Here is a 27,803-nt window from a genome sequence, read left to right as displayed (position 1 = left end):
AGAACCCATTCAAATCCGTTCACAGGACGCTTAGGCCGTGGCTCACGCTCTATTTAATGTATCTCTATGGTCTAAACGGCCGGGTGAAAACATCACGTAAGCTACGCGGGCTACGCGTAACGCGATCAAATGTTTAGAGCATTGTCGTACCATGCGACGTCAGGCGAAATATGAATTCTTCAACCACTCACGGATATTTCTTGAACGGGATTTTCTCAACTTTTCAATTGCATTATGACGACGGTATGTTACCAACTTTTTGTACGCGACAGTTGTTGGTTATGAAGAACTTGTTTTACCGTAGTAGTCAGTTGCTTGGTTGATAATACGTAAAACGATTGGTTAATCTTTCGCTGCCGGTGTGCATTTCAGAACACATGCCTTTGGAAGAAAATAATGCCTCTTCGGATTAGGGAATGCAACGGAAATAAATTACTCATATACGTGCATAATATCAACTATAAAAAATACAGCAGTGTCTATGCAGAAGTTTTCTCAACATTCGAATGCGATATAAGTATTCATATTTTCAATTTCCGTGTGATAGTCATCGGCGAACTTGAATAACCGTAAAACCTCGATAGTATATAACCCAAATGTAGATGGCAGTTGGCAACGCACGTTACAACGACGGCACAACAAGGTGTGTCTCGACGCTTTTCGTTACTGGATGAATAATAGTAAATCCTCATTGATTTGACAAAATCAAGTATTTTCATACACGTGCGAGCGTATAATATAGGTGAGTGGTTTATAAAATGGCATTAAGAAATAACCAACAGTTCAACTTGTCGAAAAACCGTCGTGCAGGTTTTATAGTCTGTTGTTTATTATTGTTTCAACTTAGCGCCGTCGTGCAACTGCAATTTGGGCGTGCCGTGAGCTGCGAGATGGTCAATCCATATTTTTATGATCCATCAATTTTCACTGCAAATTTATCCCCCATTCAAGATTTGACAGGAGTGAGGAGATGGCTTGTAGTTATAGTTCGCGTAGACATGTGAACTTTGTCAGAATCATTTATGCCAGTAATTGTCGTGTACATGATGATCTCACTAGTTACAAAAATTCAAATTACATTCAGCTTAATCGTACCTTCATCTTCTATCGCCATATCAACTTATTTATCACGAATACTTCAAATTGTTCAATAGTGAATTGATTTCTGATGTGAATTGATATCGATTGCTTGAATTTACACAATTAGAACGAGGAATTTCTTGTGGATTCTATGCTGGTAGTGCTTTTAAATTAATTTATTATATTCCGTTATCAATGATGTTACTCGTTTTTGTTCTTTTTGAATGAAGTTTCAAAATGAATTATGGAAAGAAATCACCGAGCATGGGCACACCATCGATATATTCGCACGTGACAACTCGCAGTAGCGCGAATCTCAAATCATCTAGATCTGTGCGAAGTGTGAAAATACCTTGGTATCAGAAGCCAATTATAACGAATGCAATCGTACTTGATATTCAACGAGGTGCTATGATGACTGCAATATATGGTGTGGTACGTTACAAATATAAGTTTTCCAATAAATCGAGTTCATTTTCATAAACTCGGTAATACTGAATTTACCACTACTTGTATTCATTTTAAACATTGGGGAGGCACACGTGTAGTATACAGTATATGTCGGTAATGGATTTTCAATATTCTAGTGTTTGGGAATTTTCACCGTATGCTCGGCGGTATTTGATATCTATTGCCTGTCTCAAGCTGCTCCTGGGTCGACTCATTACGGATATTATGTAATATCGTACCAATTTGTCTACGTTGGAAATCAGCATGGTAAAAATATACTTCACAAAACCTAAGTTTTCATCATTATCATTGATGTCAACAATTGACGCTTTGATCTCGTTACAGTTCGCAACGCTCTTATTGTATTCGCTCTCTTTTCAATGATTGGCGGAATGGCCGTTTTTGTAACGTCGATAATGCTACTGATAGCACTGACCAAGGAGTATGAGAAGAAAATGCTCCCGTGGGTCTACGTTTTTGCCGTTTTCACCATCTTCAGATTGTTCGCATTCATATTCTTCAGTATCGTTAATGATATGATATTTGCCTACAATATCATGATGTGCCTCCTGTGGATCGTTTTCAGCTGTTTATCCATTTATGGCTGGCTACTCGTTTATTCGTTGTATATCGAACTCAGCGATTTGACAAAACTTGAAGACTTGGCACATTTAAGGGTAAAATACAATTTTTATTTAATTGATTGCACATTCTACTTGGGACAATCGTTTTCCATATATCAGTAGGGAGTACAATAATCTTGATAGTAATGGAGGAACTGTGAACATGTTGAAATCCATGATTATGAATTTTATCTTTCTGTGGAAAATTTGTCGAGGTTTGTCTTGTTTACTCACAGTCACTTAGTGGACATGTTTATTTTTTATCGTCAGTTGAAAGTAACGAATAACGAAGCAACAATTCTTCAACATATTGTGTTTCTTTTTAATTATTGAAAGAAACAGAGACAAAAATTTGCACAATTTCTGCATTCCCGCATGTGAATATCTAGGTTAACCTTGTCAAGTACTATCGTATTCGCGGTTTCCGAAACAATGCTCATCCGTAAATTTTATTTCACCACCCATAATCTATTTCTTTCCAGATGGGAACCATGCAGTCACTTAATGCGTCGACAACTCACTCTATAGCAGGTTCTAGACCTACGACTCCACACAGTACTGTGTCAACAATGCCCGTGAATTGATATAATTTGCCGTATTTGTTTGGAATGATATATGCTTCTTTGCACATACTATTCAGGGGTGTTACGCAATACGCAAAACTTGGAAACCTGAAAATGTCTGAATATTTTTTTGTTATCATATAAGCAAATCATTAGCCTATGTTCATTGTAGAGAAGGAACCGCTAGTCCAGATCCATCCTCGCCAAGACAAAAATCTGATAGCTATTTTATTGGGTTTCTCTTTTTCACTTTCAATTACAAATGTCTTCCTGTTCCTTCACAGTACTGTTAGAAAGGACTTGAAGTTGTCAGCGAAGAATTCGTAACAACCCTGTTATTGAATAGGACCATTTTTTAAATTTATTTATCAGGCACAGGTTGGCATTCTGTAAGAACGTCATGAAAATTTTTTCCAAACAGAGAAATACTATATTTCTGTGCCTTAATATTATTTCATCATGTCATAATTAACTGTTTGAAATATAATTGATCACTATTACTGTGACGTTTGCAATCGTGCGTGCAGTTGATCATCACTTCAGAACTGCATGCTGAAAATGCTTATAATTTTAAATTAGTATTCACTTTTTTCGAATTTATTTCTCATGGAGCTGTACAAACAATTTAGTGATTGATCATATCAACCTGAATTTTATCCGTCCAAAATATAATGATAAGCTAGATTTAATTATATTCAGAGTTAGGAGTTCTTAGAATGTTAGTGTTTGAAAAATTTTAACAATTTTACATACCAATTGCTATTGATATACATTTACTATTTGATTACATATGTATGCAATACATATAGAATATACATTTATTCACGAGTCGAGCATGAAATACTTGCATATACCGTCTTGAATTATAAGCTTCTGAGCTTGAGTTAGAATTTATTTTTCTTTCAACATTTGAAAACTGTATACTCGGTTTTTAAATGGATCGTTAAACAACTGTTGCATTTTTACTTTCATCTACACTTATTCTCGCATTTTATATTTTTTGTATCTACATTATGTAAGAAACTAATTGATATTTACACAGGTTGACCTGCCTTAAGGTAACTGATATTTAACTGAATAACGATCTTATACACTCGATTTCAGCGTTGACCGCGTAATTATTACATTTATAGATCTGAATATCTTGTAGGATCTAATTTTGAATGCTAAACAATTCCGTCCAAACTTGGCGTCGTTAAACGCCGATTAACCATCGATATTAATATATATTGACTTAATATTGTATTTAAGAAATTTTGTCGTGTAAAAGATTGCAACGTATTTTTACATCTAAATATACGAAATGGATGAGAATAAATCACTCTTCGAAAAGCTTTATGCAGTTATTTCCACGATATTAAATATGTACAATCTGAAAGTAATGGATAACCGAGTACTTGAGAAGAAAAACCCTTTAATTCAAATTAATTTGTTCTGACTGAATTAATATTTTAAATTTAAAATAATTTCGTAACTCAATCCAATTATACTCAATTCATTTGATTCAATTCATTTTTCACAATAATTCACTATCATTCAAGTAATATTCGGTCGTGTCAATTCATATTTCATACTTTATGTTACTTCAAATTTTTTCATTCAACGCAAACTAATTTTATTAATACTAATTAATTTTTTCGATTTATTTTTAATTTGACATCATTACTGTTTTATCAAATCAATTTTTTTTCTAATATTTGCATCCCAAACTGAGTAAAGATAATATAATGCCGACAAAAATCGATATGAAAGTACAAATATAATGACTCAGCTTGTTTAGACTTTAATAACTTAAATTAGTTACGGTATATATGATCAAAGAAACGATCATTTTTTTAGGAACAAAACTGTAACATTTCACTGTCGAACAGCAGTACAAGTGATCCATTTTACGAAAAAAATATATAGATACCTATTATATATTGAGTGGAGATTCATCAAGACTTTGTAGGGTTTCCAGATATTAATTGAACCTCAAATTCTTTTGTTAATCCGGGCACAGGTTTAAAGTCACTCCAATTAATGCGAAGTAATTTAATTGATTCTAAACAATTCTCGTTAGTTCAGTTAATCGTTAATAATTCAGTCAATTCACAACAATTCATTTTATTAAATTAGCAACAGTCAGTTTTCTTACGGTTGCATGGCCATTTTCATATTTGCAGAAACTGATGATTGTGCAGTTAGAATATGCCAAACATGTGCTAAAATTTGCCAGAATCCGAATTCCATAGCGTCAAAAACGGATCAGATAACGTCGAAAAACGAGGTTCGTGGCTGCGCTTACACATTTTTATGAAAATTTTCATTTTTCGACATTGTGTATTCAAGAATACTTCAGAATGCACATAGAATCTTAAAATTGGGGAGCTTGAAGGATCTCGATATTCCGAGATTTATTACAACGTTGATTTCATCATACATTTTTCATATCACACACACACATACACACGTACAAAGACGTCCATCCGAAAATGGTCGGAAGTCATTCTCTAGACCTTAAAACGTCACGATCTGGAGAAAACTCAACTTTTCATCTCCGGCGTGATAAAAACATTTCTCGTTAAGATGACTTTACGTTTAATTGCATAAGTTCATAAACTTGATAGATTCGGAATACACGGTATTTGATGTTTGTAACACATATATTTCGATTACAACCTAATATGTAAAATTGAGGAGTACCGATTACAAAGTGCATTTCATATTTACAAACATTTATTGGACTTGGTTTATTTCGTTTAAAATTTATGTTCCTTAATTTTATAATTATTTTTTCAAGCGTATATTCGAATCTTAATTGAATTTCTTATCGCCTATAGATATGTATAGTTATGTATGTATCATATATACATATACATACATATATATATATATATATTTACTGACAATACCAGCGCAAAAAATATGCGAAAATAATTAGTATTAAATAATGGTTCGCACCACGGAGAGTGAAATCGGCTTAATATAATGTATAATATAAATTCTCTCCGAAAATGCACGTTGTCGATGTATTATCGCAATAGGCAAATGGTACAGTTTTCATGCACAATTAGTTACTGACGATACAACGTTGAATGCGCGATGGACACGGAGAGATGTTGAAATTAAAATTGACTACAAATGATTAAAAAGAGTTTCACTCGCTTGAGCTAGATCGTACAATATTTACATAGTTCATAGTTATGGCTGCGCGTGTATAGTACGTGTGTGTGTATACACAATAAAATTATTTGGCTGTTAGACGTGTAGTATGGACGTTTACGGGGGTCGCAGGTGAATGTGTCTACGGTTTATGGAGGTAATTGGATTTAAAAATAAATATACGCTGCCACGTATTATACTCGAATGTTCATATGGGAGACTGATTCGATTACAAGGACTCGGAATTTTTTCACTCTGTTATTCCGCCGGTAAGGAATCGTGAAGATAAATCAAGGGCTTGCAGAATTGTCGACCACTTCAAATTTAGATCCCGATATCGGTTACCTGGATCTAATTACACAAACTGATATGTATCTTCCTGGCAGGCGAAGTTCGCCGAGCCCTTGAGAATCTCCATTTCAATTTCTGCAAGGAGCTCGGTTGTCGAAATCAGATACACCAAAAGAGAAGAATTTACTCATACTTATACGTTCTCCGATTCGCCATTTCCGCCAAAGAATACAAATTTCATAAAAACAGGTCTAAGAAGATTAAATTGATAACAAGTCTATCATCTATACGGTACTATGGGTGTAACCAATATTGATAAATTACACGTTGTAAGGAAGATTATTTACACAGATTAAACGCCTAGCAAAGAATAATGCAGCATGACGAAGAATTCGAATCTGTTTGTATAATAATAGCGTTAAGAGGCAGTATGGCGATGTATCATTATGTAAAATTTAAATATAATACAGTGTACACAAACATATACGTGAGAGAGAGTATATAGTTTATATTCGCAATGGTGGTGCAATGCCCGAAGTTACGGTATAGTAGCTGAGACTTCGAGAGTTGTGGCGACGGAATTTAGTTTTACCACATATTATGAATCGCTCGAAATTTCCAGTAAAATTGAGTGACATGTGAATAAAACATAACTCCCGTTATAGTCACAGCACTAAAGTAAACCTAAAGTTATCACGAAAAACCATATTTTTACACAGTTCAATCACACTTAAAAATTGGTTAAGTACACAATTATCATAAGTTTAAGATATACTTCAGGCATTCGTGATAATAATAAAAAAAAAAAAAAAATAATAATAATAATGAATAAATTGATGATACACGATGTATTAACGATAACGGTAATGGTAACGACACTACTACTTAAAATAATAACAATAATAATAATTGATATGAAAACTATCATCAGTATTTACACAACTTATTACATTAAGTCGGTTCATTTAAGAACTGAACTTATTCGACGGAATCTATATTCGAGCAATATGCAATAGGTATCGATTGGTAACATTTGTGAACCCACTTGTGATGCTACTTTTATCATCAATTTACGACGGCCAAGTTCGAACAAATCAAGACGTTCTCTGCTAATACTATATACCTATGTAAGCATAAACCATTCGCTTCTAAACTGTAAATCCTCTTGAACGAAAACTTAGCATGTTGTGAAATTGATCGGTATATTATGATAAATGAATCGCAACACATGAATGGCTTTTATTATCAATAATGCTCGAGATTTTTTAATCTCACTGACTCGTGTCGATTCCTTAATAAACTATTCTGGAGAATAAGGTCCATACGATCCATAACATGAGAAGGTATACCAAACCTTTAGTGGCTTGATGCATGTAGTAAAATCTGTAAATATAAACGTATGCAAATTGATTATTAATTTTATGTGCCGAACGATTGTTACACGTAGCGATGAAAATGTGATGAAATTTTTCTATGAGTCACGAAAGGAGGAGGAGAAGAAAAGTTTGACAAGATAAATACATACGCAAATAAATGAATGTCGAAGTTTCGAGCGGCTTGACTGAAGTTTTAAAGAAATGCGTGGATGTTTGCAGTGGCTGAAGATTGAGAAACCGCCAGACAAGTTTCACGTGCGGATGACAAATATGTGATGTAGCGTTATAAATATTTATACGACGGTTATTATGCATATGCACGGTGTAAGGACAGTCAATTATTTCATTACAAAATTTTTCTTTCATCATACGCGTTTTATTGTCAATGTGCGCATTGTACCTTGGAATATATAGCGAAGTTTTAAAGAAACATTGAAGGGGCTGCATCGACTTTTAGAATGTCTCCAGACATTTCAATTTACATAATGTTGTTGAAATAAATTGTTACTCACCTGGCCAATCTCGCTCTGCTGGCTTTTAAGGTGCTTAGGTCATCTTTGAACAAGTAGATTCTGGTTCCCTTTATGTAATATTGAAAATACTCGTCCCAGTTGAAGCCCTTCATATTGAATAGGAACAAATGTTGGTCTTTGGATTCCAACCGACTCCACATATCTTGTACGTTGTCGTTTGTGAATTTCCATTGGTGGGTTGCGAAATACGATATCACGTTAGCAAACTTGTGAATCTTTTGATACATTTTCCACAATCTGGAAATTCATTGATCATGGGTTGAAAGGCGTGAAGGGAATCCGTAATCACTCGTTGAGGGGTTATGCATTTAACAATTTACAATGAACTAGCGCTTGCGATAGAAATCCATCAAAATTTGAAAAAACTCGCTTTCTCTGTCAGTAACATGGCAAAAAAAAAAAAAAAATCAACGGTTCGCAGATTTTAATCAATCTACTTCAGTTTATTACTCCTTTCAAGAATAATTTGAAAATCTGCAATAACGGTAATTTACTCGAGTATACAACATCGCCTTAAGAGGATGCTATAGTCAGTCTTTACCGACCGCAATGTCGCTTATTTTCACTGATGTAAAAATACTCTAGTCAATGCAATTAAATACGCAATGCCGAATACAAGTATTTAAATAAAGTTTTGTTTTACGCAACAATAACGTCGAAAAATGTACTCCCGTAATTGAATCACCACTTATCGCAGGAATATATTTCCTAGTGTTGTTTTTGCATGAACCAAAAGACTGCTTACAAAATTTTGCTAAGCATTGCGCGTAGAATTGCGCCGACTCCGGTATTTTCACATCAATGCTGCGTAGGCTTTGATAATAGTAAAAATAAATGACATTTACTTAGCCGGTGAAGACCGAGCATAGGATTCTCTCAACGAACGTATTAGTTCTCATTTCTTCACTGCGCTTCATGATTTATGCATTTTAGTACCGAAATCCTTACGTTGTCTTGCACCATTATACATTTTGAAGAAGGTATAGAAATTCGCTGGCCTTGGACACTTTATATTATGGGTACACCGACGAGGGGTGAATGAATAAGTAAAGAGAATACTGGAAAGGTATGCAGCAGCCTGCAGATAGGTAGACGTGGAGTTTCGCGCTTTTTCTTACCTTGGTTTTTGACCGATACAAATGCTGACGGTATCAACCAGCATCGCTGGTAGTAAATGAAGGAACAGCACGTACAGCAAATGAATAAATTTGTGTTTATTCGTTGTGAATGACAGGTACCAGATGGAGTTGCTCAATGGGTAAAGTTTTCCATACTCCATATTCGACTTGCAGTATTCGCCCCACGTTAACGGGGCATCGACTGACGACACGTAATTGTAAATCAACATGTCCTTGCCTCTCCTTAGAAAATAAAGGAACCGTATGAACGGCAATTAGCTAACGCTCTCAATTGCACCCAGTGTCGGTGCCGCCTGAATTCAGTCCTGCTTCCTCATACCTTTCAACCTGTGTGGCCACGTCCCAGGCACTGGCTATCAGTGAGTTCACCGTGAAATCCACTGGTACGATATTCGCATTGATGTCAGGGTCGCTGTGCAGAGTTCTGAGAACGCCGGAAGCTGCTCCAGCAACCACACCCGTCGGTCCGTAGAGGTTGTCGATCCATCCCAAGATTGGTTCACGTGCAGTCGATATCACTGGAACGAAATTCAATTATAGTTTTCAGCATTTGGACACAATTTCTTTCATACAACCATTGATAATCTACGTCGACGGTTGCATTACAATTATCGCGCGTATCTCTATATTGACACTTATCCTACAGATGTGCACATTTCGAACGGTTTATTTGCGAGCATTCTACTATCGCCTGTAAAAGTAGCATGATTAAATCGGTACTTTGTCAAAAATATTTCAATGCCACTTTTGCCTATAGCATACAATAAAGGCTCGGACAGGTACATGGACGGAAATAGTTTTTCGTTTTGAAATTACTTCAGTTTGTGGCTGATGTTGAGATGTGCTTGGCTCGAGGGTCTCTACGTTTTCGAAATATCGCGTTCTTTTTACAGCCTCGTTATCTGGCTGATATATCGCGTCTTTCGCTATCGATACTGCTGATGGTTTCCAGGGACGTTTGGCTCATGGTCGTCTCCTCGTTCTCCGGATTTTGGACTGCGTGGTGTGGCGGAAAGTCCAAGGATTCACCGTTTCTGACCCCCGACGGGGCTTCCCGATGAGAAATGGTATACACGAATGAGCACGCGAACAGAATTGCTCTTCCGAGGAGAGTTAGCAGAAATATACCCGCGGCCGTTAAGATTTCCGTCAATATACCGATAGACCAGGTCACTATGTACATCGCTATCGCCAGGCACATATCGAGTTTATCAAAAGAGACGTGAAACTCTTTCGAAATTACACTGTGCGGCCATTTTCGTTCAGGGCGGACGACGGTCGACGATTATTAGGATGCTGTTTTCGCGAATGATTGGCATTTGTTTTTCTTTGACGTCTCACTCACCAATGGCAGGTCGGAAAATGCCCACGGGTAGGTCCTTACTCTCCTCTCGAATCATATCTTCGGCCAGGGCTTTGGTGAAGACGTATGTGTTAGTCCATTTCCCAATTATCCTGGAATCCGAATTAGTTATAAAATTGTAAAACGTTTCGTTTTACACTCTTTTCAAGTTGAGTAATCGTGTTAATTGGCTTGCTTACTTTGGAGTTAATTCCGTAATCGTATCCTCCGGCATATTTTCTATCATCTTCATTAGTTCGCTGTACTTCGTTTCATATGGGTAAAATTTTTCATCAATTGTCCACAAGTGCGAGTTGGCATAAGCGGTGGATACATGAATTACAGACTGGAAATGAATATTTCATATTCTTACTGTATTATATTATACCCTCGTATAAGAATTGAATATCGTGTGATATACGTGATATGCGTAGTAATTGAAAAATTGAGAATGTGGAAATATTCGAAAGATTGTTTGTTCCGTCTCACGTGTCATCAAACGTATGCAGTCACTTCATGGATACTGCAAACTCAATCCTAATCACCTTACGGCCATATTTTGTTGACCAGGAAATTATAGTTAGTGCTGGATTTTTAAGAAATCACACGAACTACGGAGTACATGAAATTCAAATGAACTGTAAATAGTCTCATAGGAGTATCATGGTGATGACGGCGTGGAATTTTTTAAAAAGAAACAACGTATCTCTTATTGCTTTTGTAAATACTTACGAGGAACTTGTCACGAGTTATTAACGGAATCTACGTACATGACATGGATGAATATCGTGTTCAGAATTGTAACTTATATTATTGAATAGAATTTGCATGCGGGTTGTAGGTGTAGGTGAATCCATGTATGTTTGTCGATGAATCGTTGTATGGTCAAGAAGAGTGCTTTTAAAGCTGAAATGATGGATTGTATGCGAAAGAAAAGGAAATACCCGTTTTTGGATTCCGTCCAGCTCAATAAACATATGTTCGCACACGCGATAATTACCATAGTTAACTTAGCAAGTTGTGTACTTAGTATCATCCGTGTTTGAAACAATCCGTGTATACGACTTGAAAAAATATGATGGTATGATAAGTTGAATCTTCTTTCCTTCTTTCGCAAATTTGTCTTTTCATTTGAGTCCAGTAATTCGAGAGTCGATGAAATCTTGTGCCATCACACGCAATGCGTGACAGTACAATGCTAATTGCTCGGAGAGTAATTAATGCTGTATCGTGAGAAATAATTCACAGGACAAGTCAACACGAACTGCGCCCCGTGAAAGTAAATTAGGAATTTAGATTTTGATGTGATGATAATTTGCTTTAACTCACCTTCAGCTGTGGCATACTTCGGCATAGTTTGATAATGTCAGTCGCGGCCTGTACATTAATGGCCATGGCGAGTTTGAGTTTTTCATCGAAACGAACTGTCGCCGCAACGTGAAACACTATCGATACCTGCCAAAAAGTTTCATGAGTACTGATTACAATATCACTTCGCGAGTCTATCAAAGAATTGGGGCCGGAGAAATACGGAGCGGACGAGTAAAAAGTCCTGGAATCATGCAATCTCGACTAATTTTTTTTCCTTCCTCGTCGAGTCTCAACTTATTCTCTGTAAATGATTGTTCCTTAGTATCTGAACTTACCTTTTGAATAAGGAGCGCCTTGTCAGCCAATGAAAGTCCCAAATCGGGAACGCTGCAGTCTCCGGCCACTGCGAATACCTTGTGACGAAATTTTGGGACTTCTTTTTTCAGTCGGGTATAGACCTGTGCGAATAAATTCAATATGGTCATTTTCCATTCGTCACTTAAGACGAAGGTCCCGAACCTATAATGATCGGCCCTGTTTGATTGAAAACTAACTTCCGATCCATGCTGCTGCCTACTACGAGTAAAATCTTTCTACGCGGGATTCGAATTCTAATGCCACAAAGTCTGAGGATTGTGCTAATTATACAAGCGTACATGCAAATGATGGAATTCCACGTGCATTTCGTCAGTTCGGAAGTCGAAATTTTTGACTTTGCAAATGTAAACAGGTTGATACCTCACACTTTTCTCGTTTTATAAACATACTAGACAATCCGCGATAAGTTAATGCGATGATATAGTGTAGAAATATATAACGTCGTAGAGTTGAGAAAAAGAACAAGAACCGTTAAAATATTCAAGTACTGCAAACGGGACTGTGCGCAGACCGGTTTCTTTTTTTTATTGTCTACTAGTATGATACCATCATTATTATATGATTTTGTTTTTCCTTTTACGTTAATGGATATGCATTGAAATGCGTTATCCCTCGGGGTGAAACGCAAAGGCCTAATGCGTATTATTCTTTCGTCACAAGGAAATATGAGTCACCTACAAAAGCTGCAACATTGAACTTTAACATATTTCGAAAAATTTCAATGTTGTATTTCGGCATTCCGCATGATTGCTGCTAACTCATAGTATGTATTGCTGCAACTAGGTATGTGGTAGTTACAGTATTAGACGATCGTCGTTGATGCTTGTACGTACATTTCAAGATCAATCAGTATAGCTACCGGGATCAATTTCACGATGAATTTTAATTTAACATTCTCCAAAAAAACATTTTCTGGGACAAGGATGCCGGTAACGCGTACTCTGACTAATTTATCAAGGCCTCGCAGACAGAAATCCTGCATCGTCTAGTATACACTGCTCGCTTAATTTAAAACTAAGGCTATGAATATTCCGATTTATCAACATGGCTATTAAGATGTTACATGGGTGCTAGTATAACATGTCTATATGTGTTGTAGGTATACATACAACACACATATTCATACTATCGCAACAAGCGCCACATCGTAGCGGAAATAGAATCTCAAAACCGGTCGACAATCATAATCGGCTATAGGAAGTTACTAATTCTTGCTAAGCCAAGAATATCTCCTTGGTTTTTTTTACAGCACGCCTACGATGTTGCCGAATTACTGTGGATACACGAGAATCATATAATTAAACAATGTCCGAACAAAATTGTTACTGCCTGATGGTTCATATTTGTGCGCAGAGAATTGTATCCTTGTTTCACTGTGGCATAGGAACAACATCTTTAATATCAACCTGGGTATATTTGTAAAATGACAACAAGGTTACCTATTAATCGTGATCAAGGCTGCTTATGTCCAGGTTACGCGAGTACATTTTTATATTATGACGCAAAACTTATTACCCAACACATGGCAGAGAAACGGCGGACGAAGTGAAATGTAATCATTGGATATTATGAGTGAATAAATATTCGGTAGATCCTGTTGGTTGATTTGTTGAGGTAATCGTTCCGAGTGTTAGGAAACATCGTTTTTGACTTATCGGATCACTAACTTTGCTCCGAACATTGCGAGGTCCGCGTACACGGTAACTCGTACAAGCCGATCAATTGCAAAAACGCGGATATCAACTTGTCGAGACTGAAACTCCTTTGCTGGTTTCCATTTACAATTGAGAGATAAATTGTTTAAGGCGCTAATGACTTTTTCAGTTATTCAACCTCAGCCGTGACTCAAGAATAACAAGCATACGGATTACGGATACTTTGATTTTTCGCAACGAGAACTAAGAACGTATAAATATCACGGGTACCTGTTGATTTGTATTTGCAATTGCAGATTCCTATGGGCATTGTACTCTTGAGTAAACATCTAGCACGTATTCGCAGAAATGAAAGATGTTGCATTTCTGAGACATGAAGCGAAAACAAGCGTACGGTGCTGAGGTGTAAACACATGGCACATACTGTCATTTTACCCATGCATACATAACAGCAACGCTACTTACCACATCATCGAATATGTCCTCAACGCGACTTTGCACGTCTCTTCCTTTCTTTGGGCGTACTAGTATATAGATTGCGGTTAGGTCAGGGCAGCTACGCAGTAACTTTTCTATCAGGACTTTTCCAAGAAAGCCAGTTCCACCTTTGAACATGAATTGAGAAGACCATGAGCATTCGTCGAATGTGAGTAACAGATCAGCCCCGTGTATAAAAATTCATCATCGTTAGGTTGAACGATATTATGTAATAATTCACCGAGGCTTGGCTAATGGGAAATCCCGTTGTCTTATAGTTACGGTATAAGGTATAAATTATGGCTATGCTTCGTCTCACCTGTAATGAAGACCGTTTGCCCTGCGTAGAACTCTTGCAGGGTAGTGCCTCGTCTCTCGTCATCGTCGTTCAAAGTGTTGTTGTTGTTATTGTTGTTGTTGTTGTTGTGGTTATTGTTGTTGTTACCCTCGTTCGTTATTATCGGATACATAGTTCCCGGCTTCAATCAGAAGTGATAAAAAGAACTTAATCAACGTGTCAATTAAACTCACGTCCTTAAATATATACAGCTGTCGGATTAATTACGTATGAACTTGGTGATAATTGAACCGCGTAACCGAAAGTTCTACTAGGCTCGAGGTATCTAGCAAGGAGATGTAGTAAACGACGGGTGAGCGACACGTCGAAGGCGAAGCTGGAAGTTCATCGGAGAAGTTTTTTGCCGCGTCTAGACGTTCATTGAGATTGAAGGCAAGTCGGTTCCTAAGGTCACTGGGTTAGTGGAATACTCACACTTCGAACCGCAGTGCGATGCCCGTATTGGCAATAACGAGGTCGACTACTCGGAAGCCACCGTGACCATGACGGCCACGGATCGTCAAGGGCGATAGCTTTACGGTGGTCACAACGCCCATGAGACTGGGTCATGTGGCCGCACGCTCCGTCGGTGGTGACTGGTGACGGTTTTCCCCGGAGGATCGATCGATAGATTTTCCATAGATCTTCGGGGGACGGCATGACTGGTATCGTTGGGTTATGCAGTGGTATAATCGGTGTACCACACGCGTGTGGCAATCCGTTTGCCGGAATCCCGACTGGACAGAGAGACTTTCTACCGACAATGGACCGGTTTTAGAGAACATCTCTCCGTTGGCGTACACACGAGAGCGTCGCCCAAGTATTACGCCGCGCTTTCTTATTTTAATAATACGATTCATAATATTAGTTACGGCATAGGTAGGTATAGGTACGGGAACGACGTGAAACGGCGGTAACGCAGTTACGCGAGCAAATACAAGCGCCGATCCAACTAACTTAACCGCCACAAACCAAACGATCAATTTACGTAACTAGGTATGCCTATAAAATTCTCTCACGCTTAACAGTTCCGCAATTGGAATTGGAGAGGCGGCTGACTGGCCCAACGTCGTTGCTGCGCCCGGTTCCAGTTCCTGATATAACTTTACCGGTGATCCAATCAATTCACGCCGCGATGGTTCTCATGGGGGACCCGCGTGCCTGAAGGCTCGCCTCGTCAATGTAGCGGTTGAAATTTCTACATTTCTCTTTCATTTCATCTCCATCTCCACCTCTCTATTTAGATCTACCTATCTTCCTCACCTTAACTATCCATTTCGGTGGAACGTCTATCATACGGAGGATGTCCTCAGAGTACACCATTTTCGTACGATGAGAGTCTTTGACTTCCTACTACCATTAGGAGAGATTTTTGGAACAGGTGTTTCGTAAGCGCGGCTTATATCCGTGCAGACTCGCGGTTGTTTACACGCAAGCATACGAAACGTAGGCACAGACTGCTTGGGTAATTAATGTTATACCCGCGTCTGGAGAGGAGGGTCTTCGCGCCTATTGACCAACACGCGGAAGTGATATCCTTTATGGAAGCTAGAAGCGACGATCGTAGTCATTCGCACATAGGTCTAATTAACACAGGGTGTCCCAGCGACAAGTGATCAAACTGATGGGGATTATAAAGCCGGTCCAGCTGACGACGAGTCAATTAACCCAAAGAACATGTGGACCCCGAAGTCGCGTTCGTGAGATACTACCAGTTGAAAAACGTCTCGTTATGACTGGTTTTTGTGGTAAAATTTGGTATTGGAAATGCTTTAGTTTGAAATTCTTAAATTTGATTTGATACGTCTTGTTGATGAGCGCGTTCGACTGCTGATGCGAAACACAGCGCTTACAAATTTACGAATTTCAAACGAAAACACTCTTGACATTGAATTTTTGCCAAACACAACAACGAGGACTTCAGAATTTCAGAATTTCAAACGTAAGTATTTCCAATATCAAATTTTAGCACTAAAGCCAGTCGTAACGAGACGTTTTTCAACTGGTAGTATCTCACGAACGCGACATCGGAGTCCACATGTTCTTTGGGTTAACTCTCTACGTCCGAAAAACGCTCCTCAAAGAACCTAATCAATGTAACAATAATTAGTTGGTTCAAATTGTTTTTTTCTCGATTTAATGCCGAGGGGTAAAAATAATATGATCTTCGAGGTAGTTCGTCACTGACAAAGATGAAGGAAACAAAATTCTAGGATCGCTTTGAGCCAATGTACGTAAATTCATACGACCAAATTTTTCTCCCTCTAATTTCGGTCCATTATGTTCAATTTAGACGACGACGTGTAGTTGCGATAAGATAGTAAACATCGGTTAGTTCGTTACTGACCTCGTGGTACACAGTTGTTTCCGGTCCAGGTAGATTCATTTCCAGCAACATCTTGTTGGTTTGTTTGTCTTTTTTTTTCTTCTTTGTTTTAAATCACACGTTCGGCTTCAAGCAATAATATACTTTGCGCGTGAAATGTTATTGTTGTGTTACACTCGGTAAATGCGCGCGCGCGCGCGCGTGCCAGTAATTTCAACGGTAACAATATACGTTACAATTAACGCCACGCGATTACAGGTACAGGTTTTTCCCAAATTCGTCGATGAGGGTAAAATGAATGAATCGCGTGCAGCAATATCCGGCGCGAATACGACTGACATAAAAAATCGAAAAAAGATGAAAAATTAAATAAAATACGGATATTTGGTTATAATACTAAAGTACGAAAGAAACGCGAGAGACAAGCCAGTATCCCGTTTTAATGCTTGCGGAGCTGCGGCGCCCTTGCGCGATACGCCAACTCGGCTCGACTTCAACTGACGGTTCTCTTCGACGGACACTCGACGTCAGGTACTGTCCCCGATTACCGTTCTGGCAGTGACTTAACAGCTCTTAACCCCGTTAAGGCTCTCACAAAACTACCTCACTCGGGCGAATGGCAGGTGGTATTACTCTCTTGCGAAGGTAAACATTCCCAGGGAGAGAAAGAGAGAGAGAGAGGGACTCGCAACTTTTTCGGCTCTCCATAAGATAGCTTCATTGGGTGTCATTTTCTGTCTCATCGTGCAAGCCGGCTCCTTTCTATGAGGACTTTGGAACCGGGAGAAGAAGTGTATGCTCGCCGTAAGATGGAGGGGAGAGTTATGTTTTTTGGAGGGGAAGTAGTGAAAAATGATAATCATAATTGACACGCATACCAACCCGTGCGGCGCGTCTCTCCGTCAAAGTCACAACCGTAGCTCGCAATATGTGGTGACCCTGTAAACGACGACTAGTATCGAACATCTGATTTTATTTTCAATATTAGCGCTCTTCTGTATAAACGCGACATTATGTTTTTTTTTGGAATTTATTTATCATTCTCGTATGCACTCGTTTTTTTTTATGTCTAGCCGCTATTGTGTTGCGGGCGTAAAACGTACCCACGTCGATTCGTCGTGCAGTCTCGATTCCGTTAGATGCCCCACTATTCTATTTGTTGTTGCAGTTGACGAGTTGTCGGTGCAGGATCTGCTTCCAAAACAGTGAAAGAAGAGAGTTTATCGTGTTTCTAGTTTGTGAAAACTTTTTGTCTTCATGCTTTCATTCCGTTACCTAGACGTGATACCTGCGAGTGCAGGATTGATCGAGTCACGTCTACGAGTAACGTGAGATATATTTGTGAGGACGAAGTTCGTACTGCAACGATGCATGTTTGGGAAAAATCGTTACTTCGCATATTTAGGATTGTCGGATTTTAGTAAATCATGATCATCAAGACACAGACATATATTTCGAAACGTCAACTCCTTGAAGGTTGTTCAGAAATTTAGTCTAGACGCGCTAGACGATGCAACGTCGAAATCTCGGAATACGTGGATCCCAAAAGGAATTGAATGAAACTAGTCGGAATCGCTTCGTAATACGAATACAAGTAAGGTTTACCACCTGAAAACACTTGCTTTTTTCCGGATTCAAAAAAATTTTACGAATACAAATTGTCAATGAATAAAAAGCAGGGTTTCTCAAGTGGTGTACTTTGATTCTAATTCGTTTTCGAAGGGATTGCAAAAAGTTGAATGGAAATCAATATAGCAGTATAACAATATAGCCATATTGTCAATTCTACAGCCTTACGCCTAAAAGAGTTGTTGATTTTTAAAAGTATCGTTCATCACGCTGGCAAAAATATTAGTGTCCGTACTAATTTTCAAATTCTTAGTTGACTTTTTGCCGTCGTCAGTTTTTCTTAGGCTTGTTCATCATTTCAACTGTCAATTGGTAAATGTCAAACCGCCATGAATGAATCCTCCGAACGTGCATTATATTACATGCGTATCTATACAATTGTACACGTACGCTGTATAAATATCGTCGAAGAGATTGACGTTGTCGCAAAAAATATATTGCTCAATAAATATATACCTTGTATTATGTTGAAATATTCGTAGTAAGCGCTGTGTATCAACCGCTGCACATATGCATGATTCCCAGTAAGAGTTGTTATATTATTTTCACAACACTTTACTCGTTAAATTAAAGCTCGTTATCCCAGTATATAGAGTGTAATTAAAAGAGTAAAAGGGGGACACTCGAGAAAGAAAGAGAATTAAAAAAACGACACGTTTCGGTGAAACCAACTAACAATAAATCAAATTTTATGATCTCTGGTGACTGGTTAAATGATATATTTACGCAGATCATGTTCTTATTGTGTCGATAAAGCTGCCTTTAATGCATCAATGTCTTTCGGACATTAAGTAATGGCTTCAATCCCACGTAAAATAGAAACGAAATACGCATTAGCTGAAGTACTATCAACATAATTTACGATTTCCATAATTGTGTACTTAGCGGTAGTAATGACTTTTCAATTGCCGTCCAGAATTTTCAATTTTTCTTGTGAAAAAAAAATAAATAAACAAAATAATGCCAACAGGCCAATCATAAAATGCTTCAATCCATCTCGAACACCTCTATGTACCGTAAGAAATTTACTGATATTCTCCATTACTCCATTAATTTATCAATTTGGAGCACAGATTTGACGGTATTTCGATGTATAAGAAAATTTAAAATAATCGAGCAAATATGTCAAATCAGGAGAAAAACAGGGGGCATAGGTGATAACATTTCGTGACAGGGACTCCGAGACGTAGTTAGTTTGGGATTTTTAGGTCAGTTTTGAACATCCGAGAAATAACCACAAAAAAATGTTCTTTCAACTAACGGAAAACTTTTCTTTATAATTCGTGATTTCTGCCACAAGAATGAGTATAATATAACTTTTCGAGGAAATAGGAAGCTGCAGTTAAAGCTTCGGCGTACTTTTTAGACCAAGATCTTCATTTCAAAGTATATCAAGTCTCTAAAAGCTAAACTGAATTTCTCAAAAAATGCGGCTCAGATTACAAGACATTTTACTCGATCGGTATGCAACATTTTGAAGTTTCTAATTTTTCTCCACGTAATACAGAATTGCTCAACCAAATTCCATGATGACGTGTAAATCATCATGTGATGACTATAAGTTTTCATTCTCGAATAACTAACGCAGCAACTTTTTCGCCCACAATTTCCGATCTTGATATAAGTATGTATGATATTTCAACATTTTCAAATTTGATATTTCCGATTTCACGTCAATAAGCGATACTTCCAGTTGTTTTGCAGTGACAAAATTAAGCGTAGGTATATCGCCTTAGAAAAGGTTTTGACATTGTGATACAGCTGACACACAGCAGTTTCATATTCGTACACTGCGTCATTTTCACTGCTCGCTGAATAGAGGCAGAATTTATTTTCTTTTTCAATTAAAAACGCCTGAGATCTCAGTTCAAGATCACGAACGTGATTTCTGCTCTGTATAATATTTCAATGCGATACCTCAGTAACGTTGCCGTTTTTCACCTCGTTTAACGCAACGCGCATTATACATGCACAATGTACATAATTGAAACGTTGTAATCACTCTCCTGTCACTTTGTCCGTACGTTATACGCGCACATTGCAATCAACTAATGATCTTTCTTATCCAAGATTGGTGGTACTATTTTTTGGCAAGTAAAAAACGAAAAACCCTCATTGCACTTTGATGAATAGAAGTAATAAAAAAAAAAAACGAACAAAAAAATCCACTCGCTACCGAATCATTGAGACGTCAATCGATTGGTGAACCGAGTTATGGATCGTTCGTGGACAAAATTATTAAAAAGGCGCTGATTAAAATCTGAACAAACTGACTGCAGCGATTCCGAGGTCGTTACGTAAGAGAGGTACCTATACGTCATTTTTTGGTACATAGGCAAAAATGAATGATAAGCGTATATTTGAGAGACAGTACAAGGCAATAGCTCTTCGACTCTTGACGCGCGTAATAATTCAATATCGGAGTGATGCGCGCGATGTTGATTCGATATCGGTTGTGGAAAAAAATATGGCTGTCGGCGGATATAGCTCGCAGCGATTTAATATTGCATTACAGGTTGCAATGAACGCGTGACGTGGATAATATATAATATATATTATTGGATACGTTTCATTAAACAAAGTACCATCGTAACTCCTCATTGAAGTATACATGAAATGTTTACAAATCGTACCTATAGCTGACGCTTGACACACAGATCGCGACTCGCGTCGACCTGGCTGAGAAAATATTATTATACTTATTAATTAATAAGTAACAACTTGTGTTGTTACGTTTGACGTTGTTCTCGCGATGTTTCATTCTTGACACGTCGCTGGCAATTTTGCATCCACAATGACGCACAGGTTGTGATTGGCAAGGTTTTTCGCAAAACTTGTACTCGGGTCACGTTCGTTTAGCACCTGCCTTGTTAGACCTTTGCTGACGTTGCTGCACGCGGAGATGCGTACGCGTCTCGATCGGTTACATATGTTTCAATTAGTACTACATTTCCTACTGATCTCAAATACGGATTGAAATTTCAACCGCAAGAGTAACAAAAGAATTCTTTCTCAGTAGCATTTTACCCAAAATCTGTTCTAGTTCTATCGATTTGCAAATATCGTATAAAGCTACGGGGGTGAAATTCGCAAAATAATCAGCACCATAGCTGAACTCGAGAAAATGGATTTCACTCCTATTTTTAAGTGAACTGAAATTGCTGAATCAAATTGGAAAGGAATTTTTGGTAATGTTCGCCGATAATAACTAGCTTTGTATTGAAGACGATATGTATTAATACCCGATGGCGTGTGCGATGATTTTTGTCGGATAACAGGTTTCGATTATTGTCAAAGGAACTCGTAAACAGTTTTTTGGACAATTTTAGAATATGCAAAGTTTATTTGATTTAAACACGTTGCCATGATCAAGTTCTTGTAGATTGTAACAAACATGACTTGTGTAGCCAGCTATATCCTTGCCCTCGAAATTCGTCGGCTCTAAGAAATGAGGCTAATGAGTGACAAGGTGGGAAGTTTGTAACGTATTGTAACGAAACATTGGAAGACACCATTGCTATTTCCTTATTTTTTCAAAATTTGACTTTGACGGAACTAAGATTTCAAAATATAAGCCTACGTCTTGTTTCATTGCGGTCTTTTGAATTTCAAACAATTCTAAAGTTGCGAAATAATGGTTTTTCCACAGCGCGAGTCCTCACCATAACGCTACTAACTTCAGCACGATAATTAACAGATTCTTGGGAAGCGGTTGGACGCAAGACAGGCCCGATTCAGATTTATAAAGATTTTGAGAACAACTTGGGAGTCAGGCATGAGTGCACCGGGTAAAACCTGCTTTTGCCCGTGAAGCATTATCGCGAATTATGAAGCACGAGAATTTCCTAGAATCATCACATTATAACAGTAAACTATACACGAGTACAGTGTGCGTCTCTTCCATCGGCAGAAAAGTTTCATCTGTCACGGGTTGAGAACAAGAATTGGTGTTTTATTTCTTCCTATTGCTTTCTGGATCTTTAACTGTATCGTGTTTTGTTTCATCAATTTTACAACCGCTCTGTAAATGGGTATCAATTACGACCAGGAAAGAAGAGCGGTATGTAAGTGGACACCGAAAAATGAGTATTCCAATAGACTGAACTGTATCGTGTGATGATTTTTATCGATTTCCAATGTTGTCCCTGATTTATATAATGATTTCTATTTATTTACTGCAATTTCTTGCAATCCGAATTATGACAGGAAATCACTGGAAATCACTCGAAACGCTGGAAAATCATTGGAAATAAACGAAAATCACTTCAGACAAATGTTAATGAACCGAAATAATTGATTGGATTCCCAAGTGAATGGACAGATCTTCTGGAACGATAAAGAACGTTTCTGCGATTGCAGATGTCCGAATGAAAAACGCGTTGTATGTTGATAGTCTAACAGGTAGTTATAGATACAAGGAAACTTCAATGGAATTTTGGGTCAAATTTTACTCATCGCCGATCGACTGCTTTAATATTCATAGAGCTCGTTTTGGTGTTAATCATTGCATGCTATACTTGCCGAATAATTTTGTTCAGACGGCCGCTACCTTGAAATTTGTCTTGTCTGAAATTTTCAAATTCCCTTCTAGGCTGTGTTGCAACTTGGATCAACGACATCTAAAAGCCATGACCGACCTGTTGGGCGGACTTGTCGGAGCAATTTGCAAAACAAATATCTATATGCCGAGGCCTTGGTGATTACGGAATGTGAATGAATGTTCCAGAACTAAATTAATTGTAAATACGTTTCAAGAAAATGGGTTATAATCTAAAGGGCTCCAATCTCTGTGAAATTTTACAAACGTATTCGATCATTTTCTCGTATCTATGGAATGTTTGATTCGATGGTCAGTTCAACTTCTCGATATAATTTCATTTTTTATTCGATTAATTTTATGGCACACCGCGCACTGTACTTGTAAAGTATTAAGGATGACGCTCTAGTGCTGAATTTCCCGCTCTGCGGTGTGTATTTGTTAACTTTCTATTCATATTATTATGGTACAATGATACAGTCGATTTTTTTATAATATACAATATCCAAACTAATTTATAAGCAAAAATTCTACACTTAATTTGAAGGAAAAAAATTTTTTCCAATAGAATTTTTCGTCATTTTCACAATTCGTCTTCGTGGTCGCTGAAGGAGGTGTGATATCCGCTTGGATAATGAATTAGAAATCAATTAGCTTTCATAAGCAAACTTCGGAAATCCGATGTTGTAAGACTGCAAATTGTGGCGTAACAATTTCCGCGTAGATTGCGAAAAAATTTAAGAAATCCTAAATTCGCACGCGATTGAAGATCAGATTTTTCACGCATTAGCAATGGCATTAATGAAAGTTTCGTATAATTGAAATAAGTAAAGTTATCGGTATATTTGAGTCCAAAAATCCTGCTTCAGATATCAGGTTGAAACTCGCGTTTGCATGATTTCTCGTCTCAAGTTCGTCGGAAATCACTTTTCAGCAGCGTTAAACTGACAAGAATTGTAAAATATTTCAAACTCATAATCAGACTCGGTATATCAGTTTTATGCGAAGTGAATTGCGTGACAGTTGAGATAATGAATCTTTGGGCGTGTACAATGATGAATTTTTCTGTACATAATACAGCTGCCACTTCGGAAGCAAATGTGGTCAAGATTTGAAGAATTTTTAAGATTTGATAATCGAAGAAGGAAATAGAAGCTTGATCCAAGGATGAGAAATCTGTCACCTAATCGTAAGTGGGAATACGTGATTCCGAAGAACACGCGAGGACGTTTTATACCTACATCATTCCAGTAACGTGTAATATAATACTCAAGGAAAGTGCGCGTCGTCGGCAGAGAGAAATGAGTGCCATGCCGTCGACTGGACACTTATGTAATTTTCCTCGCGGAGAAGTTATACAATTCCGGCGAGGTAGACGAACGCATCGGAACCTCGCAGCAGCGGAACAAGGACGAGGGTTTACTTTGGTTATTATGTCGTAACGTGAAAGTTGAGGAGTTGTTGGTGTGGTGTTCTGCTCTTTCGATGCAGGATATTATAGCTTGACCAGTGTCGTGGACGGTTCCATTATCGAGAACGCACGGAGAATGTGCGCGTGCCATGTTTTTATGGGGGTTGGGTATGGAAAACTAAAGGCGGCTCGGATTCTATCGGATTGAATTTGTTCGCATTTGCTCTTGGCCCGTCAAAATTCCCTTGATCATCGTATCTGACGTTAGTAATGGGTATGTTTCCAGCTCCTGATTCTTGCCGAATCGAAGCCTCGGTTGTCAGGTTCACTGCCAATCACGTACCGATTCGATCTATTTACGTAAGCATTTCCTGTTAAAAAAATTTGGTATTATCACGTCTGTGATTATTAAGATGTGGAGCCATTGTGAATTGATTAATAAAGTTGCTAATTTTTTCTCGTGATGTAGTTATCGTATTATGCAGATAATAGTAAACATTGTCGGTTGTATAATTTCGTGCGTGACGACATATTGTATTACCGAGAAGACGAGGAATGCTATCGGAATGAATGTGATGATTATCCATCAAATTATGGAGTGCAAGATTCTCGTGTCAATGTGAAATTGTCTAAGTAGTTTGAGTTCATTATTTGCGGTCGATCGTAATAGGTTATTACCAAACGTGTGGTGTAAAATGGTGGACATAAATATAGATCGGATGATGCACTCGGAAATCATTCGATTTTTGTGGCCGCAAATCTTCGTCTTCAAATCTTTGTTATATACTTTAAGATAAACGAGATAATATAGAAATAGTTTCGAATAAGATGAAAATTGGAAGAGAAGTCGAATAATTTTCCTACCCATCTGGTAAGATAAATTTTCCTTACAAAGATTTTAGCACTTCGGTCCATAGTCAAATAAAAAGCAAATGAGAGAAAAAAATTTCCACATCATCGGGATAATAAGACATTAAAATGATGATTATAATGATAGGTGTAATCAATTAAAACTGCTTGCGTCGAAACATTATATCTATGTATTCGAATTAGTTTTTCGAAATATGGGAAAATCGAGTCAAGCCAACAGCTGCATCTCGGTTTGATTCAAAGTTTTATTTATCAATTGTATTCGATTGCAAATGGGGCGAGGGAACTGTCACATATCTGCACGTATTAATAATAATAGTAACAATATCAGTCGCAATAACATGCATTTATAGCCACTCTGAAAAATCGACGAATGCCACGGCAATGATATTTTTCGAATTATGAATAATGAGCATATATAAGAAACGTTGCGTCTAGTTTGACGAGTGCCCCTCAGCACCTGGGGGTCGGGATAAAAAGCGTGCCCTGGCGTATGATGGATTGCTGGGGTTTAGAGCGGTGTCAATTAGCAACGTTATTATTGTCCTTAGTATCTGTACAGTTTTTTCCACCAACGCAAATTACCATATTTGAACAACAGCTAAAAGTTTTCTTGCCGGCTGTTTACTTATGTGTGGTAGCAATAATTCATTGTTGTCATTTCCTAATTGCACTCGACCCTGCACCCAACGCAGCGTACGGTATACGTAGGTTAAAATCTTGGGCTTTTTATTTGCTAATACGTCAGCGCTTTTTATTCCTTTATGAAAGGGCAGGCGTATGAATTCATCTCTAAACGCGTAAACTTGATAACTATCAAGAGGTCGCGAGTGAGAAAAAGTGGTAATTTTCGTGACTGATGGTTATTATGCCAACCAGTATAATATAAAATCTGTTAAATACTCTACTGTGGTGGTGATTTAGAAAGAAAAATATTTGTTTATTCACTCGGTTGGTCAAGACTTGACTACATAACGCATGACGTATACACTTGTCTAGTTTCTTGGCATTTATTATTTATTTTCCAGACTAGTTTACTATTTTCTTGTTCTACTTACTGTCGTGGCTTCATTTCTGCTGTATCACGGCTTTGATCTATCTTTAATGACGAACCTCCGTGTTTTGAGGATGTGTTACGTCATACGTTCACTTACGCACGGTGCAAAATTGTCGATAATGTTATACGCAGATAAACCGTACAAAATTTATCACTTTAGATTTTTCATGCATCTTATAAAAAAAACCTCGTCGGAGTTACAATATTCCACGATCGTGGTTAATAACTTACAGATATTGTAAAAACATGTTCCTCGTGAATAGGTGTTTATTTCAACCAGTTCTGAGATCAGGCTATAGATATAACATACCTAGATAAGCGTGGAGTAAAGGAATAAATATCCGTTAATGAGTTACCGAATTATAGGTGCTAAAGTTTTCTACCCTTAAGCGATTGGCCACCAATTTCACAAGACTACAAATACACGGCGGAGTTAATTTCAATGACTTGATCTTTATTTTCTGTCAATATTCTAAAATGAGGATGGATCATAATATTTTTTGTAACAGTGAACGGGATGAAGTGGATGAAACCTTTGACGGTATTCGATATTTAATGATACCTATTGTGTGGATATTTCCGATGTTTGTACGCATTTTGCCATATCCACATTTCTATTTAACTACTTACTCACAGGAATCAGGAGTGACTTGTATAGCACAATACAAGTCACACAACAATATCGCACGAGAAAATGACGTATTCCTAAGACGACAAGTGCTAAAAAATTGAAATCGGCTGGTACGTGATATTTGCCAGGGAAGACCATAAGCCTATAATTTATTAGTGACGTAGGTTTCAACCTGATTGGTTGATAACGCATTTTGTCAAGGTAGGTATAATGAAATATAATTCGAGTCGTACGCTTAGTCGTAGAATAAAATTGAAAGTACGGAAATTGAACGAATGATATTGACGAAAGATAGAAATTTTAATCGTATAGTATGAAATAATATTTAATGAGTTTTTCCGAAGCGTTCACCGATGAAGATGCTTTTTTATAAACACGCTTAGTCAGATAACAAAAATTTTTAATTGTAAAAGAAAACGGTAAACAAATACCTCGATAATATTATAACTTCGTCTTACCTGGAAAATTTCGTAAATTCAAGATCACTGATTCAATTTCGCACAATACTGCAGTCGCAGCTAATTATGGTTGCTCGGACTCCGCACTGGTGAAAACTATCGACGTGATAAAATGCTTTTGCTACTTTTCAATGATTACGTGATATTTTTTCAAGCATGCTGCTTTGTTCGAGACCTTGTAGATT

The 27,803-nt window shown here is 37.6% G+C and overlaps 2 protein-coding genes and 1 long non-coding RNA gene across 5 annotated transcripts; 2 read left to right on the top strand and 1 right to left on the bottom strand.

The window, feature by feature from the left end:
* Positions 1-74: 74 nt before the first annotated feature.
* On the top strand, positions 75-6,840 carry pasi2 (Protein). The gene is made up of 6 exons (XM_046624478.2): positions 75-243; positions 373-742; positions 1,311-1,515; positions 1,668-1,797; positions 1,876-2,207; positions 2,636-6,840. Exons 3-6 carry the CDS (start codon positions 1,318-1,320, stop codon positions 2,735-2,737), a joined length of 762 nt encoding a protein of 253 aa, XP_046480434.1. The 5' UTR covers positions 75-243; positions 373-742; positions 1,311-1,317; the 3' UTR covers positions 2,738-6,840.
* Positions 3,139-27,803, bottom strand: LOC124218072 (fatty acyl-CoA reductase wat-like). Of its 3 annotated transcripts, none has more exons than XM_046624461.2 (11): positions 27,619-27,803; positions 14,682-14,841; positions 14,351-14,490; positions 12,188-12,310; positions 11,871-11,996; positions 10,742-10,887; positions 10,545-10,654; positions 9,519-9,717; positions 9,179-9,421; positions 8,040-8,297; positions 3,139-7,534 (listed from the first exon to the last, which is right to left on the bottom strand). In XM_046624461.2, the coding sequence occupies exons 2-11, from the start codon at positions 14,830-14,832 to the stop codon at positions 7,444-7,446; spliced, it is 1,587 nt and encodes a 528-aa protein (XP_046480417.1). In that variant the 5' UTR covers positions 14,833-14,841; positions 27,619-27,803; the 3' UTR covers positions 3,139-7,443. The 3 variants fall into 3 exon arrangements, with proteins under 3 accessions (XP_046480417.1, XP_046480416.1, XP_046480414.1); XM_046624460.2 differs by lacking the exon at positions 27,619-27,803 and adding an exon at positions 17,047-17,632; XM_046624458.2 differs by lacking the exon at positions 27,619-27,803 and adding an exon at positions 15,135-15,451.
* Positions 22,468-25,019, top strand: LOC124218083 (uncharacterized). Its single transcript, XR_011176831.1, has 3 exons — positions 22,468-23,055; positions 23,246-23,503; positions 24,272-25,019. It is a non-coding gene; the product is annotated as an uncharacterized lncRNA (long non-coding RNA).

The sequence above is a fragment of the Neodiprion pinetum genome, chromosome 4, assembly GCF_021155775.2.
Source record: "Neodiprion pinetum isolate iyNeoPine1 chromosome 4, iyNeoPine1.2, whole genome shotgun sequence".
Taxonomy (NCBI): Eukaryota; Metazoa; Arthropoda; class Insecta; order Hymenoptera; family Diprionidae; genus Neodiprion; species Neodiprion pinetum.
Note: the sequence above shows the minus strand (reverse complement) of the source record. Positions and strands in the feature narration are given on the sequence as shown.